Source organism: Panthera uncia (assembly GCF_023721935.1).
Source record: "Panthera uncia isolate 11264 chromosome A3 unlocalized genomic scaffold, Puncia_PCG_1.0 HiC_scaffold_11, whole genome shotgun sequence".
NCBI classification, from domain to species: Eukaryota; Metazoa; Chordata; class Mammalia; order Carnivora; family Felidae; genus Panthera; species Panthera uncia.
In genome coordinates, this window is record NW_026057578.1 from 83,931,474 (window position 1) to 83,947,591 (window position 16,118).

At 40.4% G+C, this 16,118-nt stretch overlaps 1 protein-coding gene across 1 annotated transcript in view; it reads left to right on the forward strand.

Moving 5' to 3' along the window:
• ANTXR1 (ANTXR cell adhesion molecule 1) overlaps positions 1-16,118 on the forward strand; it is a 221,261-nt gene that overhangs the window by 68,981 nt on the left and 136,162 nt on the right. Inside the window, exons 9-10 of the mRNA XM_049651578.1 lie at positions 4,418-4,478; positions 14,864-14,962. Coding sequence (XP_049507535.1) covers positions 4,418-4,478; positions 14,864-14,962 — 160 coding nt within the window. The remainder of the gene's footprint in view (positions 1-4,417; positions 4,479-14,863; positions 14,963-16,118) is intronic.

Genomic DNA, 16,118 nt, shown 5'->3' on the forward strand with positions numbered 1-16,118 from the left:
AAGTGAGCAAAAGTAACCATACCACATTGCATTTATATAGTTCTTTGTGGATTTCAAACGTGCCTCCCCATATCTCTTCTTTTTGAAATCGGTCCAAAAGGTGGCAGGAAAATACTATTAGCCATCTTTTGGGTTTCTTTTTCAGCAGATATGATTAAGCAGGAGCCAGGGATGGGTGATGGGATAGAAGCATAGAATGAGCTACTGTCTTTGCCCAAGAGAAGTAGAAATAATAGTATTAACAAAAGTAATAATAACAGCTACCATTGTTTGATGGTATATATGTCAGACATTCTCCTAAGTGCTTTACTATTAAGATTGTTCTGATCACATTCCTTGGTACCTTATTTTCATGAAGGACACTTGTTGGCTGGTGGCCCAAGAGTCATTAAATGACTATCTACTGACCCTTTACATCTGTCTAGATCTGTCTGTAAGACCAAAACCCTTGCCAGTTTTCCTTGAACTCACTCCCTTCCTGACTCTCCAATCTGATATGAATTTGACCACCAAAGTCCAGTTGAGTTTACAAACTAAATGTCTCTGCATTTATGTCAGTCATTCAGTTTACCATCATACAGCCCTTTGAGGTCAGTGTATTTCTTAATCCCCCTTTTACGGAAAAGGAAACTGAGCTTTAATAACTTGCCTAAGTCCACACGGCCAGTAAGTGGTAGCTCAGATTTGAACATAAATCTTTTCAGAGCTCAAATCTATCTCATCTGTCTCCAGGGCCCAAGTTCTTCAGAATAATAGTTACCATTAGTTGAGAACTTTTGGGATTCCAGGTACTGTGCTATGGGCACTGCTGGTATTCTCATTTAACCTTCCCAACTCAACAACCTTATGCAGTAGGTACTGTTTATAAATGAGGAAACAGAGACTCAGAGAGGTTATGGAACTTGCCCAAGGTCACACTGCTCATGAGGGAGTTAACCCAAGCCATTTGATTCCAGATTCCAAGCTATCCTCAGTATGTTAAACTGCTCTCCAAAACTGGGATTCAGAGAAGTGAAAGGATTTGTATGACGATAGTTCAGGGCTTACAATCAGGGCCAAGACCCACTCCTCACGTTGGATTATACTTGAGACATATAGTGGTCTTAGCCCAGTCTCCATAAGAAGCCAGTTATACTGTCGCCTCTAACATCACCCTGACCCTGTATGAGTCCATTCCACTCCCTCAAGCAATTTCCCAATGTTCTATGCGAATCCTCCATGGCTACCACTGTTCAAGGTGGGGACAGATCCCCTGCCCCTACCACTCCTATCCAGTCTCCAGACCCTAAGCTAATCTTTTGTCTACTGCAGCTCAGACAGACTGATTATAGTCTGGGCTGCTAATAACCAAGGGAACCCCCCAAATCCACCTACTGCCATTGTGACTTCCTACCTTTTGAAACCAGACATTTCAAACTAATATAAGCCACAGTCCCAGACAAATCCTGCCCATCCCCCTCACTGATAAATTTTGCTCTATTGGCTGCAGTGTATCCCTTCCAGATGTTTTAAGTTAAGATTGGGAAAGCTGTGTTTTTACTGGATTGAATCATAGAGCTTGGCTGACATTTTTTGGCCCTTCATACACTCCTTAGATTTATCAACTAATTGCAGACGCTTTGAGAGAATAATACAGCATGTGTTTATTATGACAAAACCTGCTAGTGTGTCTTTGTGGTCAGAGATTCACGGGTGTTTCCTCTACCGACCCCTGATTCAGTATTAAAGTTGGTTCAAAAATGTTGGTTCCAAGTCAGGAACGTACATGGGTGAAAATTTCATTTGTGTGTTTTGATGGAGATTGGGAATGGGGACAGGATAGATCCAATAGCTCAATTTTTATTCTTGGGCTATTTTGAAATCTTTAGTTGTGGATGATAAAACGATTTATTAAGAGATGCCATGTGCCTGAGGAATTTGATTTAAAACATAAAAAAAAAATAGCTTTGTGTTGTTCTGATGCCACTGTTTACTAAGTTTCTCCATATGGGTTAATTCTGTTTCTTCCAATGTGGCCTGTTTGGAGGTTTGTGCCTCGGGACATGTGGAAAGGGGTGGCTACCTCCCTCAGTCAAGGCATCCACCAGCTGAAAGCAGGAAGAGCCCAGTGGCAGCAAATGTGGTTGGGAGTGGACAGTCATCATGATTCAAGTAGGACAATTGTCTTCTGGGATATGAGTCCCTGCACACCAGTATTCTAGCAAGCCCCAGCCCTAGGATGTTGCTACCTACGTAAGAGACCTAAAGGTCTGGATAAACCATGGAATGGGAAAGGTGGAGAAGCCGGAAGGGAAATACAGATGCCACACATACACCCTGATCTCAAGTCAAAGTGACAATGAAGGGGACTCAGGAGTTCAGTGGTGATACCAGGTACCCAGAGCCAGGTATGTGAGGACCACTCACCCTACCCAAGATGGACACAGACGTGGGAATTTCGTTCTGCTGTCAGAACAGTCCCCGGCACTGGTGGGGATCTGAGGCTCTACCTGTGTTTGAGGTGGGCAGGAATGGCTGGGTAAAGCAGAAGCCAGAGAAACAAGGCAAATGCGGACAAAAAGGAACAAATTGCTTCCTACAGTGGTATCCTGTAGAAGCTGAAAACAAATAGAGAAATCAATGTACGACAATGCCTTTAAATTGTACAAGAGCGGGAAGGAATAAAAGTAGCTGGAAATCTGAATTCTAGAATTGTCAAAAAAAAAAAAGAGATATTACTTCTTAGGACTTTTGGGTCTATAGAATTACTTAAAACACATGATTGTGAGAAAGCCTGTTTCAATGACTAAATTTTAGTGTGTTGTCATCTGCACATGAGATAAAGATTTTCTGAAGTATGGTCTTCATTTTATTCATTTCCTTTCACAATGCTTCTCTATGAGGATGCCCAGATTTCTCTCTGGAATGGGTAAATATTATCTCTTCTGAGAAACTGATTTGTTTTTTATTCCAGTGATTGAGAATCTCATAAAAATTGCCTGTCCTTCTCATTTGCTACTGGAAAGCTTAGAACTAAATCCATGAACCATTCCTAGCAAGGACATAAGTCCTTCACAGTATATATTTTTTATGCTCTTCTCATTCTTTACTTCATCTTCCCCTTATTTTTTTTCTTTAACCCATTTTCTCCCCTTTTGTAACTTATTGTGTCTTATGGTGTGTGTATCACTTAAGCTGGGACAAAGAAGCATATATAAATACATCAATGCAAACAAATGGGTGTTTCCTAAAGCCAAAAGAAGCTTTTTTCCTTTTACAGATTTTAAATGTTATAATTTCACTATTAATTCCTTCAACAAATGCCCCTTTCATAAATAGAGACATAGTTTCCTTCAGCCCTCTGAAACATCTCAATTTCCAAATTAAGTAAGGCTCAAATAAGGAGATTTCATTACTTGGTAAATTAACTCAGTGTCCTATACTTGTTTAAAATGCTTGGATGAAATTTGAGAATCAATATTCAACCAGACACAAGATTCATTAATGGTGGAGAGAAGCTTATGCCCCCCAGTCAGATAACCTGCTTTGACCAGAATCAGCTTTGATTAACTCCCTGTGTGGTGATGGGGTTGGTTCCTTGACACTCTTCTCTCAACCCTACAAGCACTCTTTTGGAGGGAAGAGTCCATTTTCATTTAAGGGAGGCTATCAGGATCCAAAGAGTGAGGCACAACAAGCAGCCTTAAGTGTCGTCTCTGGAAACTTCTTTCCAGACTTTTCTAACAAAAAGGGAATTCTGAATGATCTGAAAATGATTCTCCATCTTACCTCTCCAGCTTTATCTATTATCACTCTTTTATTTTTACTTTTCAAGCTCCTTGAAAGAGGTTCAGCTAAAGAGGTTTATATATTTCTACTCCCTTGCCTTTGCTTAGGCCATTCCATGACTGGATCCCAACCTTCCCCTAAACTCACTCCTCTCCACCTGACAGAGTCCTACCCTCAGCACCCACCTCTTCCATAAAGTCCTTCCCAATTACTAGCCCTCCCTCGGTGATTTTCCCCCACGAACTCCACAGTTCCTAGTATCTGCCCTTTCACCCTGCACCTACCACACTGACAAGGCATTGTTATTTATCTTTTCAAGTGTAAGTCCCATTTCCCCAACTAGATGTTAAACCTTTCATAACCAAGACTGGCATATCTTAGACTCCCTAAGTATCTGCTGAAAGAACAAATGAATGAATAATTCTCATGGCATTTGGGACACCCAGAGGCATCTATCATAATGTTGGCTCATTAAATGTTTGATGTTGGCTCATTAAATGTTTGATGTTAATATTAGTAAAGATGTTACCACCCACCCACCCACTACAACATAATGTCCTTGAACCTTCCTATCATGGTAACTAAAAGCAAAACTCTGCTTCTAATAAAATAAGCTGTGCTTTGACTTTTTGATTTCCTCTCTTTCTAGATTTTGAAGAAGTCCTGCATCGAAATTTTAGCAGCTGAACCATCCACCATATGTGCTGGAGGTAAATTGAAATTAAGTGTTAATTGGTCTCATACAAATGATGGTATTTTGAGTCCAAATCACAGGTTTATTTCATTGGTGGGGAGAAGGGGAGGGTGGAAAGAGGAATAGAAATTGCTAAACAAATTTGCTCCTAGGGAAAAAAGAAAAGAAAGAAGCAACATGACAGTTGTTTGACAAAGTCTGTCCAAATTCTCTTCTTTCACGGGAACTAATTACGAGAGTATCGCAGAAATACTGCATTCCCACACATCACCACCAACATCCTGCTCTGACTAGAAGTGGAACTGATCCAGAAGAACCTGTTAAGAAAAAGAATCAAAAAATCCTACCTTCTCAAATTTGACAAAAGCGTATGACCACATGTACCCAGTGCCAGGGCCTTCTAAGAGGTCTGTGCAGTGAGGAGCCTCAATTAGGGGTCATTAGCTCAAGGTAAATCCACCTTCCCAATTTTTATACGTCCTTCATTTTAAAATAATTAGAAAATAGGGAGGTTCCTTAATTACGCAATTACCGCATTCATGAAGAAAACCCAGACTTGGAGTTTAGCAATGTGCAAACTAGGTGTGTGGCAACCTTTTAGTGAATCAGAAAGTCTAAAGACAATTAAAACAATTCCTGTTAATTCATAACATAATCAATTCCCCTTCTGTAGGGTTCTTGCAGACAGAGAAAAAATCTTATCTGCCTAACAGAGTACCTGGCACTTAATAGATGGTCAGTCACTTAATGTTGGCTGAGTATCTTGATTCATTATTTCTCCAACAAACAATGCACTGATTTTTGCCCATTTGACCCTTACTAACTCCTTTCACTTAACCACAAGAAATTAACCTAGTACCTTTGAACTAATTAAAAATGAAGCAAAATCAGAAACTAACAGTCAAAGAGAGAACAAGGCCAAAGCAAGCAAACAACAAAAATCCCAACTACTTGGGCAACAGATAATAATTCTTGAATCACAGAGTAGTCAACCAACCTCTCCTTTATATATCACTGAGATTTGAGACAATGAAAATACCACATATATAAACTTGATGAAGATGGCAGAAATATCAGAGTCTGATCCTAGCAAATTCACATATTTCAATGTTTCTTATGAAATGGAAAAGAAAAATAAGTAATTAAGAATGAAGTAAAAGATTTTTTTTAAACTAAGGAACTACAAGAAAAAAAAATTAAAATGCATTAATAAATTTAAACACATGAGACCAATTCAACTGCAAATCATTGCAAGAGCTATTTCTTTGGTAGAACCCATAAAATAGACAAATCTCTGGTCAATCCAATCTAAGGGAGCTTTCTTTCGACATTTTTTAAATCTTTGGCATATCTGCAATACTGCATATTTTATAAACAAACAGTAATTTCCTGTATTAGAGTAAACTACCCAATTCGGTTTTCTTTTATTTTTTATAAAGAAAAAAAGATAAGACACAATAATGGAAGCTAGCCCTTGCTGTTGAAAAAGGCAAGCTCCCATCTCTCTTAAATGAGAACCATAAGGATTGAAACATGCTAATTAGAGAATAACGTTACTAAGGAGAAGAGGAAACTTCTGAAAGAAAGATATTCTTACACCAAAAGTTCTTCCATGGATTTTCCTGAAGGGCTACTGCTGATCATTCTCTAGAGTAAGTTGGGCTTTCCTGAAGGACTGGCACCCTTTTTATTGTCCACGGCAGTGAGCACCTGTCAGGTAGACCTGAGCAGACCCACTGTGTAATTTTCATTAGGCTACTGCAAAGACCCAGGGATTTACATCAAAGTGCTTTGAAAAACATAAACTGTTGTACAGAGCAAGGTGACATTATCATCAACATCATTGTAATGAGGATTGAAGGTCAATGCAAGAATCGTGATGTTGATAACATACTTAGATGAGAAAAACATGCCCGTATTTTTTCTTTACTTTATTTCTTTACTTTCTTTCTTTACTGAAAGAAAATTGGGGAGAACATCAATAAAGCTCAGAGTACCTGCAAAAGGATGAACCCATTATGTGTGGGAGGTAAAAAGAAACAAGAAGTAACTGATTGTTCACATTTCTAAAGTAGAATGGTGGGACTGAGCCCTAGAAAAATTTGTGAAAAAAAGTAAAATTCACTTTCACCAGAAATCTTTCTTCTCAGCCCCCTCCCCTCTCTATGAATTGCGTCCCTTCCCTGGTCCCCAGAGCAGCCCCTGCTTCGGAGCTCCACCCAGGCCTGTCCTGGTCAAGGCACTCTATGCTGACAGTCCTGTTCCCCCAAGACAATGATCTCAGCTGGCTCTCACCAACAACTCAGCAACAGCCATAGTTCTGACAGCAAACTGAGCTCTGAGAGAGGCAGAGAGATAATGCACTGGGCAGACAACAAAACTGAGATCCAGCAAGATCTTTATATGTCAGGCTGCAAATAACAGGGTGAAATTTAATGGGGCAGATACAAAGTGTGGAACTTGGGTTCAAATGCCAATTTAGGGAAACCTGACTTAGTAGCAGTTCATGCAAGGAAAAAGAAAAAACAAGGACAGATAGCTATCTTCATAGCCAAAAAGAATACCTCTGAGGGGAAAAAAAAAAAAAAAAAAGCTGACAAGATCTTTGGGTAAGTGTCCAGGGTAAGAGAGCTAATTTCATGTCTTATAATTCCATGTTTTTTTTTTTAATATGAAATTTATTGTCAAATTGGTTTCCATACAACACCCAGTGCTCATCCCAAAAGGTGCCCTCCTCGATACCCATCACCCACCCTCGCCTCCCTCCCACCCCCCATCAACCCTCAGTTTGTTCTCAGTTTTTAAGACTCTCTTATGCTTTGGCTCTCTCTCCCACTCTAACCTCTTTTTTTTTTCTTCCCCTCCCCCATAGACTTCTGTTAAGTTTCTCAGGATCCACATAAGACTGAAAACATATGGTATCTGTCTTTCTCTGTATGACTTATTTCACTTAACATAACACTGTCCATATTTAGACCATGGCCCAAGTCACACATTTTAAAAATGGCATTGACAAAGGCATGCCCATAGAAAAGGTGGTGGTGGATCTGGAAACAATACTAAAAATTCATTCACAGATTCTTTCCTTCCTTCCTCCCTCCCTCCCTTCCTTTTTTCCTCATCCTTCTTTCCTCCCTCCCTCCCTCTTTCTTTTCCTTGCTTGCTTTTCTTTTCCTTTATTTCTTTCCTTTCCTTCTTCTTTTCTTCCTAGCTTTCTTTCCTCTTTCTTTCCATCGATTCTTAGTGTCTACCATGTACCAAACAACATGAAAAGACATGAGCACACAAATGCATAGAGCTTGCTCCCAACCACCCACGAAATTCACAGTCTACTCTGGAAGATAGTCTTATGTTCAGATACAGTAGAAAACCACACATGAAGCTCTGCCGTGGAGATCTGCTCAAAGAGCAGTGGAACAATAATGAGATGCTGGTGGACTGAGGAAGGTCTGAAGTAACCATGGAGATTCACACACAGGATTGAGACCCTTGCAAGAGCATCTTCAGAAACTTACAGAATCCCCATGTGGAAAGGAATTATTATGCTTACTATGTGTAGCTTCTGGAGACCACCATGGAGAAGCTGGGGAGGAAATCAGGGAGGCGAATTTGGGCTTAACATTTACAAGGGAACATTTACAACTAAAGCTTTCTAGCAATGGAATGGATGGTCTGAATTTTCCACCCTTAGAATTATGTGAGCAGTGGCCATCTGTAACTAGATACTATCCCCCTTTGGGTGTCCTTTATAATTTTAAGTTTCTAAAGTCTTAATTCAATTTCAGCTAAGGCATAATTTCAGCTAATGGCTGATTTTTTTTAATGGCCAAGAATCCAGTATACCTGGAACTATTTTGCATTTTAACACAAAGTCCTAATGGGGAAAGGGAGTGAGAAGAATATTAATCTGCTCTGATCAGAAAGAATTTCATTCAGGGGCACCTGGGTGGCTCAGTTTGTTAAGGGTCCGACTCTCAATTTTGGCTCGGGTCTTGATCTCACATTCATGAGTTCAAGCGCTGAATAGGGCTCTGCACTGACAGCACGGAGCCTGCTTAAGATTCTGTTTCCCTCTCTCTCTTCCCCTCCCCCACTCACTCTCTCTGTCTCTTTTTCAAGATAAATAAATAAACTTAAAGAAAAAAAAGAATTTCCTTCTATGTCATGGGTTTAACTACTTGGAGAGAGAACCTTCCCAGAGGTTACAAATGGGCAGCCTATAAGCCCTCTGGTCTCCACACAGGTTCTTTTTGATCCACACTACATTTAAAAAAAAAAAATCATAACTTAACTTTATTACCAACATTTAAGAATATGATTTTGCCTAAAAATTCAGATTTCTATCATGTCTTGAAAAATCATATCTAGTAACACTGGGCTTGTATTTATTGCAAGATAAAGATTATCGGAGACTGAATAACTTCCCTTTAAAAGAAGCATGTATTCTTTCCAGTTCACCATACTCCCCACCATTACCCACTGTCACCCCACTGGGGTCCCCACTGTCACCCCGAGACACGGGCCAAGCATATGGTTAATATTTAGCACGGTGCATATGTCACTGTATTTATAGTTCGTGTTCTAAAACATGTAGGAATTCATCTGCTCAAGCACCTTTGACATTACCTGCATTTAAATAATTCTGTTTCCCTTCCAACATAGACTCTTTTAAAAAGTTCCTAATCAATATTTTTACAGATTAGCCTCTGTAATTAGGAGAGTTGACCCCTTGTTAGAGTGGCCCTGCCTAATTTAGCTCCTCCTCAGGAAATGCATGCTTTTGCCTAAGTACAATTTTCCTCTGGTCCCACTCAGTTGGCCTCAAACTTGAATAGCTCACAGTGTTCGATATAAGCAAGTTCTCCAGGAAGGAACTAATTGGAATCAAGTGTGCAAACTGCCAACTGTTCTACATTTGATGTTGTTGTACTCCAGAAACAGAAGATCATATTTAACTCCTCACATTGTCCTCACCATTCCTACTGTGCTGTTTCCCACCGTTGGTAGTAAAACTGCGTGGGTTCGCACAGAAAGAAGGTAGTTTTAGGCTTCATGTTTATCATTTGGAATTGGATGCTTAAAAGAGACACATTTAAGCAACATCAAACAGCAGTTTCATTTCTTTGACGTTTCATTGTTTTTCAAAGAGCTCGTGCCTGGCCCTTAGGCACCTCTTGGGAATGGCTTACTTAATTCTCTGCTTGGCCTTTCCTTCTCATTTAAAGATGTTTCTGTTTGGAGGAGGGACTCTCACACACTATTAGTGGAAATGTAAAATGACACAATCACTTTGGAAAGTAGTTCTGACCGTTTTCTTTAAAAATGAAACATACACCTATCATACGACCTGGCTGTTCTACTCCCAGGTATTTATCCAAGAGAAAAGGCAGTCTGTGTCCAGACGGAGACTTGGACACAGATGTTAATAACTGCTTCATTTTTAATAGTCAAGAACTGTGAAGAACTCAAATGTTCATCAACAGGCAATGGACAAATTGCGGTTTATCCATATAGTGAATGATACTCAGCAATAAAAAGGAATAGACTATGCATAAATCTCAAAATAATTATGGGTGAATTTTTAAATAATTATGCTGGGTAAGAGAAGCCAGACAAAAAATGTATTTACTGTATGATGCCATTTACATAAAATTCTAGAAATTGCAAGCTAATCTACAACAACAGAGAGGGGATCAGTGGTTGCATGGTCATGGGGAGGGGCAGGAGGGAGATCTTACGAAGAAGCACTTGAAAACTTTTGAGAGTGATGGATGTGTTCAGTGTCTTGATTGTTGTATCATCCCATGATTATATACATATGTCAAAATTTGTCAAGTAATATACTTTATATGCAAGTTACTTATGTCAATTATACCACACTAAAGCTTTTATAATTAAATAGCTATAAAATCAGAAAGTTCTAGAATAATTAAGACATCAGAAGGTACTTCATACACACCAGTCTCTATTATATTTATGTTTCATGTCACATTAAGCATCTAATAGGAAAGAAAATTCAGACTAACTCACAAGGTGAAATATCAGTAACAATAATTTTGCACAAGTCTTAGGCAACCAGAGCAAATGGAGAATGTAAAGATGTCTCATTTTCAATACAGTGAATAATAAGTGATCTTTACTGAGATCATCGCAAAACTATGTGTTCCACATTTCAAAAAGAAAGAAAAGAAAAGAAAGGAAAGGAAAGGAAAGGAAAGGAAAGGAAAGGAAAGGAAAAGAAAAGAAAAGAAAAACAAAGGGAGGGAACAGAATAAATTAAGTTTATCCAACTATTCATGGACTTTATTTTTTATTTTTTTAATTGAGCTATAATTCACATACTATAAAATTCACCCTTTCAAAAAGTGCAATCCAGTGGTTTTTGTTACATACACGAAGTTGTACAACCATAACCACCATCTAATTCCAGAATATTTTCATCACCCCAAAAAGAAACCCTATACCCATTAAGCAGTCACTCCCCATTTCCCTTCCCTCCAGCCCTGGCATCTGCCAGTTGAGTTTCTGTCTCTATGGATTTGCTGAACTTTTCGTATGGAAATGAAATGGAATGGAATCATGCATTATGTGGACTTTCACGTCTGGCTTCTTTCATTTGGCATAATGTTTTCAAGATTCATCCATGTCATGGCATGTGTCAGAACTTCATTCCTTTTATGGGTGAATAATATTCCATTGTATGAATACCATCTGCATAGTTGATGAACATTTGAATTGTTTCTGCTTTTTTGCTATTATGAATAATGCACATACATGTACAAGTTTTTGTGTAGACATGCACTTTCAGTTCTCTTGAGTACATACCTAGGAGCGAAATTTCTAGGTCATAAGAGAATTCTATGTTTACCTTTTTGAGGAGCCACCACACTATTTCACAGAGCAGGTGCCCCATTTCGCATTCCCAACAGCAAGGTAGAAGCGTTCTAATTCACTCACCAATGCTTGTTTTTGTCCATCCTTCTTATCACAGCCATTGTAGTGAGTATGGAGTGATATCTCATTGTGACCTTGATCTGCATTTCCCTAATGACTAATAGTGTCAAGCATCTCTTCATTCATTGACCTTATTAAGCCTCAGAAAACAAACAGGATTAGACCTGACTGTACATGAATAAATGACCATCTTTTCCCTCCTATTTATTCCCTTCCTGTACCAAGATGTGTCATTTATTTATTCTTTCAATACTGAGACTGGCTCAGCCCTGGATTAGGCACAGTCAAAAATTTTAAAGAACTAGGAACGATGGCCTCTACTCTCAGGAAGTTTAAATTATAATTGAGAATGAAGTGAAGAAAGAATCATAATAAACATATATCTTAAAGAATATATATCTTAAAAGATGAGATTAAAGATCATTTCCAAGTAGAAATTCCTCCCTAAAGCCCTACAATCCCTAGGCACTTCTTATAGGAGCAGTTACCCAACAGGCAAATCGCCTAAAAACACTTGGCTGTACATATTGTGAAAGGTGGGTTCGGGGCTCTCTGGATAAATGCACTTAAATCATCTGTCCCGGTTCTCACTTACTGGCAGATTCGAGAGACAGAGTTTTGTTACATAACTTGCATGTGTGAAGAGCTGACATTCCAGTCGGGCTGCAGGGGCAGATGTTTGGGCCCTTCTGGAAACCAAATGTGCGCACGAACACAGAAACCATACCCGGCAGGGTGGGAGCATGCCTCTGCTCTGGTGTGGTTCCCAGAGCGTCATTTCCTCCATCTTCTCCCCGGGGCCGAGGGGGTTAAGTTGTTCGCTTTCCACCATCGCCACGTCATGGATCGCGGCTGCCTTTCTTTCTAAACACCCTGAGGTCAGGCCAAGCAGACATGTGGGCAGCCTTTTTTATAGAGGACTCAGCAGCTGAACTGGTAATGCTAGAACATGGTGTTAGAGAAGAGAGCTTGGCATGTGGCCTGCATTTCCAGAGTCTTGTCTCCCACTGATGTTTGAGGAAACAAGAGAAGTAGCACAGCAGTGAGGCCGAAAACATTTTGCATCAGCAAAAGTGTCCAACTGAGGATTTCTGGATGTCTAACGTTCAAAATAAAAAACAGGAATAGGTTTCTATAGGCTTAAATGAGTAAAGGAGATACAATAAGATTCTTCCACAATGTTTGACACTTAATAGAATGCTTGTTGAAGTAACTGCGTCATCAGTCACATGCCCAGCAGACATCTAGAGAAAATCAAGTCCATCCTTCTAAACTTAGCAATTGCATAAAGATGCATATGTAAATTCTTAGTATTCATAGGACTTGTGGTCCTGAAAAACCATTTGCCCATGACCTTAATTACCATAGTTCAATACTAAAGCAGTGAACACTTGGATAGAGTTCCAGTTTTGCTGCCTACAAATCACATGACCTTGGGCAAGTCATTTAAAATGTCAGAATCTCAATTTTCTTATCATTAAGGTCCTTTTTACTTCTACAAAGCATTCTGTTCTAACTTGTACTCTTTGTGGCCATGTGGTGCCTCTGGGTTCTCTTGCTTGGGTTTTAATTTCTTGCCTCCCTATCCAGGCCAGCCCCACTTTTCTGCAAAACAGCAAACCCGTCTAAAACGAAAATAAAATAAACTTTTTAAAAATCACAACTTCAGTCTTGAAGCTGATCATAGGTCACAAGACAATGAAGATCCTTTTCAGCCTAATGGCTGAGGCCTGGGGGGATGGCATTTGATGCCTGCCTGACAGACCAGGATTCCAGCTCACCTCTGACAGCTGCTAGCCTGTGATGTGGGACCAACTACTTAACCTCACTAAGATCAGTTTTCTCATTTGTACCTCTCTGGACTGTGGTGAGGCTGAAATGACATTGGACATATACAAGGCTTATCACAGGGCTTGGCACACAGTGAGGGTGCAATTAGCATCCAGTATTATTATCTTGGCAAACACGATCTTTAAATTCGCTTCCTGGGAATGAAGGGGACTTTCACTCATGACATTTATTAAGTCTGGGAGTGATCCCTATGCTAGTTCTCTAACCCCCTTCTTCCTCCAACAAAAATGTCCATTTTGTATAGCAATTTACCATTCAAGATCCACTTTCACAAATATTGCATTTTCCTCTGACTTTTAGTCTATTTCTTTTTCATATATCACACATTTTTAAAGTTTATTTATTTTGAGAGACAGACAGAAAGCGAGCAGGGGAGGGGCAGAGAGAGAATCCCAAGGAGGCTCTGTGCTGTCAGCTCAGAGCCCAATGCGGGGCTTGAACCCACAAACCTGTGAGATCGTGACCTGAGCCGAAACCAAGAGTCATATGCTTAACTGACTGAGCCACCCAGGCACCCCCTAAGCCCCAATTTTTATACACAAAAGAATGACAAAGAAAGAAAGAAAGAAAGGAAGAAAGAAAGAAAGAAAGAAAGAAAGAAAGAAAGAAAGAAGAGCATGGACTATTAGTTACTATCAAACTTACGCAAATATTTCTAAATATTTAGTTAACAAATTAGCTGTTTTTTTCTTTTTGTAAGACTATGATAAAGGATCATGATTTTTACTTCATAAGAATTTTCTCAACCTATATGAGTTCTACATGCATTATGCCAATGTGAAACTGATAGGCAGGGCCAGAGACCTGCAAAATATATTTTTTCTATATAGAGAAAAGCAAGCACTACATTGAAGGGCCAAAGTCAGTTCAAGCAGATAAGGCTGGACAATGACCACTAGATAAGCAAGATTCTAATTTGTCGCTAAGTACAACTATTCCTACATAATCCTAGGTGTGCCCAGTAGAGACAGGAGGACCTGAAGCAGCATCAAATAATTCCTGACCTAATGTACCATTTTGCTAGTTGTGGAAGAAAAGACACCACCTGACAGTTACATAATCACCTGCCACATCGTTGAGGACGGACCGTGAATGCCATAAGGCAGTGATTTTCAAAAAATTTGAGGCACCTTGGGCTCTAAAGAAAGCCTTTCAAGGGAACCCAGTATGTAAAACAGACACAAGAAATGCTGAGTTGATTGGAGGAGAGGTGGAGAGCCCCCTCCTCTGTGCCCCCACCCCAGCTGCAGAGATCACGGTTTCTTAAGTTGCCAGGACTTGAGAGATAGGTAAGATTTGAAGGGACAGAGAAGCGGGGAGGAGGGCATTCCAGTAGGAGGGAGAAGGCAAAGGCAAGAAGGCAGGAATTTAAAGCAAGAAATCATACACCTTCCCCATGTGCATCTGGTGAGACAGATGTGGTAAGCAAGTGGTAAAAGGCACCCTCGTGGCTGCTTTAGGTTTCCAACCTGAACCAACTTCCTAATATTTTAAGCCTGGTGAAACAGTTAACAAATGCCCTGCATCAGGGCAGATGGCAAACTTAAGGTTAACGGTCTGCAGTCAGATGACATGGCTTGTCCTTCCTCCTTTCAGAATCATTCCAAGTGGTCGTGAGAGGAAACGGCTTCAGGCATGCCCGAAACGTGGACAGGGTCCTCTGCAGCTTCAAGATCAACGAGTCAGTCACGCTCAGTAAGTTCTTGCAGACTTGTGGGTTTCTTCAGCCAGCTTCCAGGAAGGGTTTCCCAGCTCTCCATCTGCCAGCATGGCCTCCCACAGGGGACTGCACAGAGAAGGGCCTTCCCTGCCAGAGAGGCGTCCCGCAAAGGCATAGGTAGCCCTTAAGGTGTCCCATCAGGAAAGGCAGCAGGGCACTTGTTTCTCAGTCCACTGACGTCTATGCTAAGCTACTCCCTCTTTGGTGGCCATGCCGGTGCTGCTTGGTTAGAGCTTGGGAAGCTTGATGTTCCTGAACAAAGTACTAGGTACTGTCAAAAGTGAAAAATAGATGGTCTAAATTCATTAATTCTGAATAAACCAAAAAGCCAAACTGTTAGGCTTGCATGTGTAGATTCTGGAAGTCTTTCCAATCTGGATGATTCTTGCCTGGAGAAGCCAAGAAACTCTCATCATGGTGAATACCTGACATGAAATACAGGAATACGGAAGTAAAACTAAGGGCATTTCATGCGAACAGTGAATTATTATAACACTGGCACTGTTACAAGACATTTGTAGCAGGCAAGTTCTTAATTTAAAGACATGTGTGATTCATGTAGCTGTCCAAGAGAGGTGGGGAAGTCTGGTTATGGAGGGGACAGATGGCCAGGAGCCCTGGTTATTATTCACATCTGGCATCCATCACACAGATAATTATTGATTCAGTATCTACAGTGATAAATGGTAATAATACACTGCATTTTGTATAATGCTATGTCCTTTTAAATGCTTCCCATCTTTTTGCCACAATAGCACTAAGAGGTAGAAAGATCAAGGAGTATGGACAGACACATGTTTACTGACTCAGCAGTGGCTCTAGTGTCGACCTGATAGCCTTATAGCACAGGTGCTATTCTGCTTTTAAAAAGGAAGAATTGGGGGTGCCTGGATGGCTCAGTCCACCTCTTGATTTTGGCTTGCCCTTGAGCATCCACCTCTTGATTTTGGCTCAGGTCATGATCCCAGGGTGGTGAGATCAAGCCCCACGTCAGGTTCCACAGTGAGCCTGGAGCCTGCTTAAGATTCTCTCTCTCTCGGGGCGCCTGGGTGGCTCAGTTGGTTAAGCGGCCAACTTCGGCTCAGGTCATGATCTCGCAGTCCATGAGTTCGAGCCCCACGTCAGGCTCTG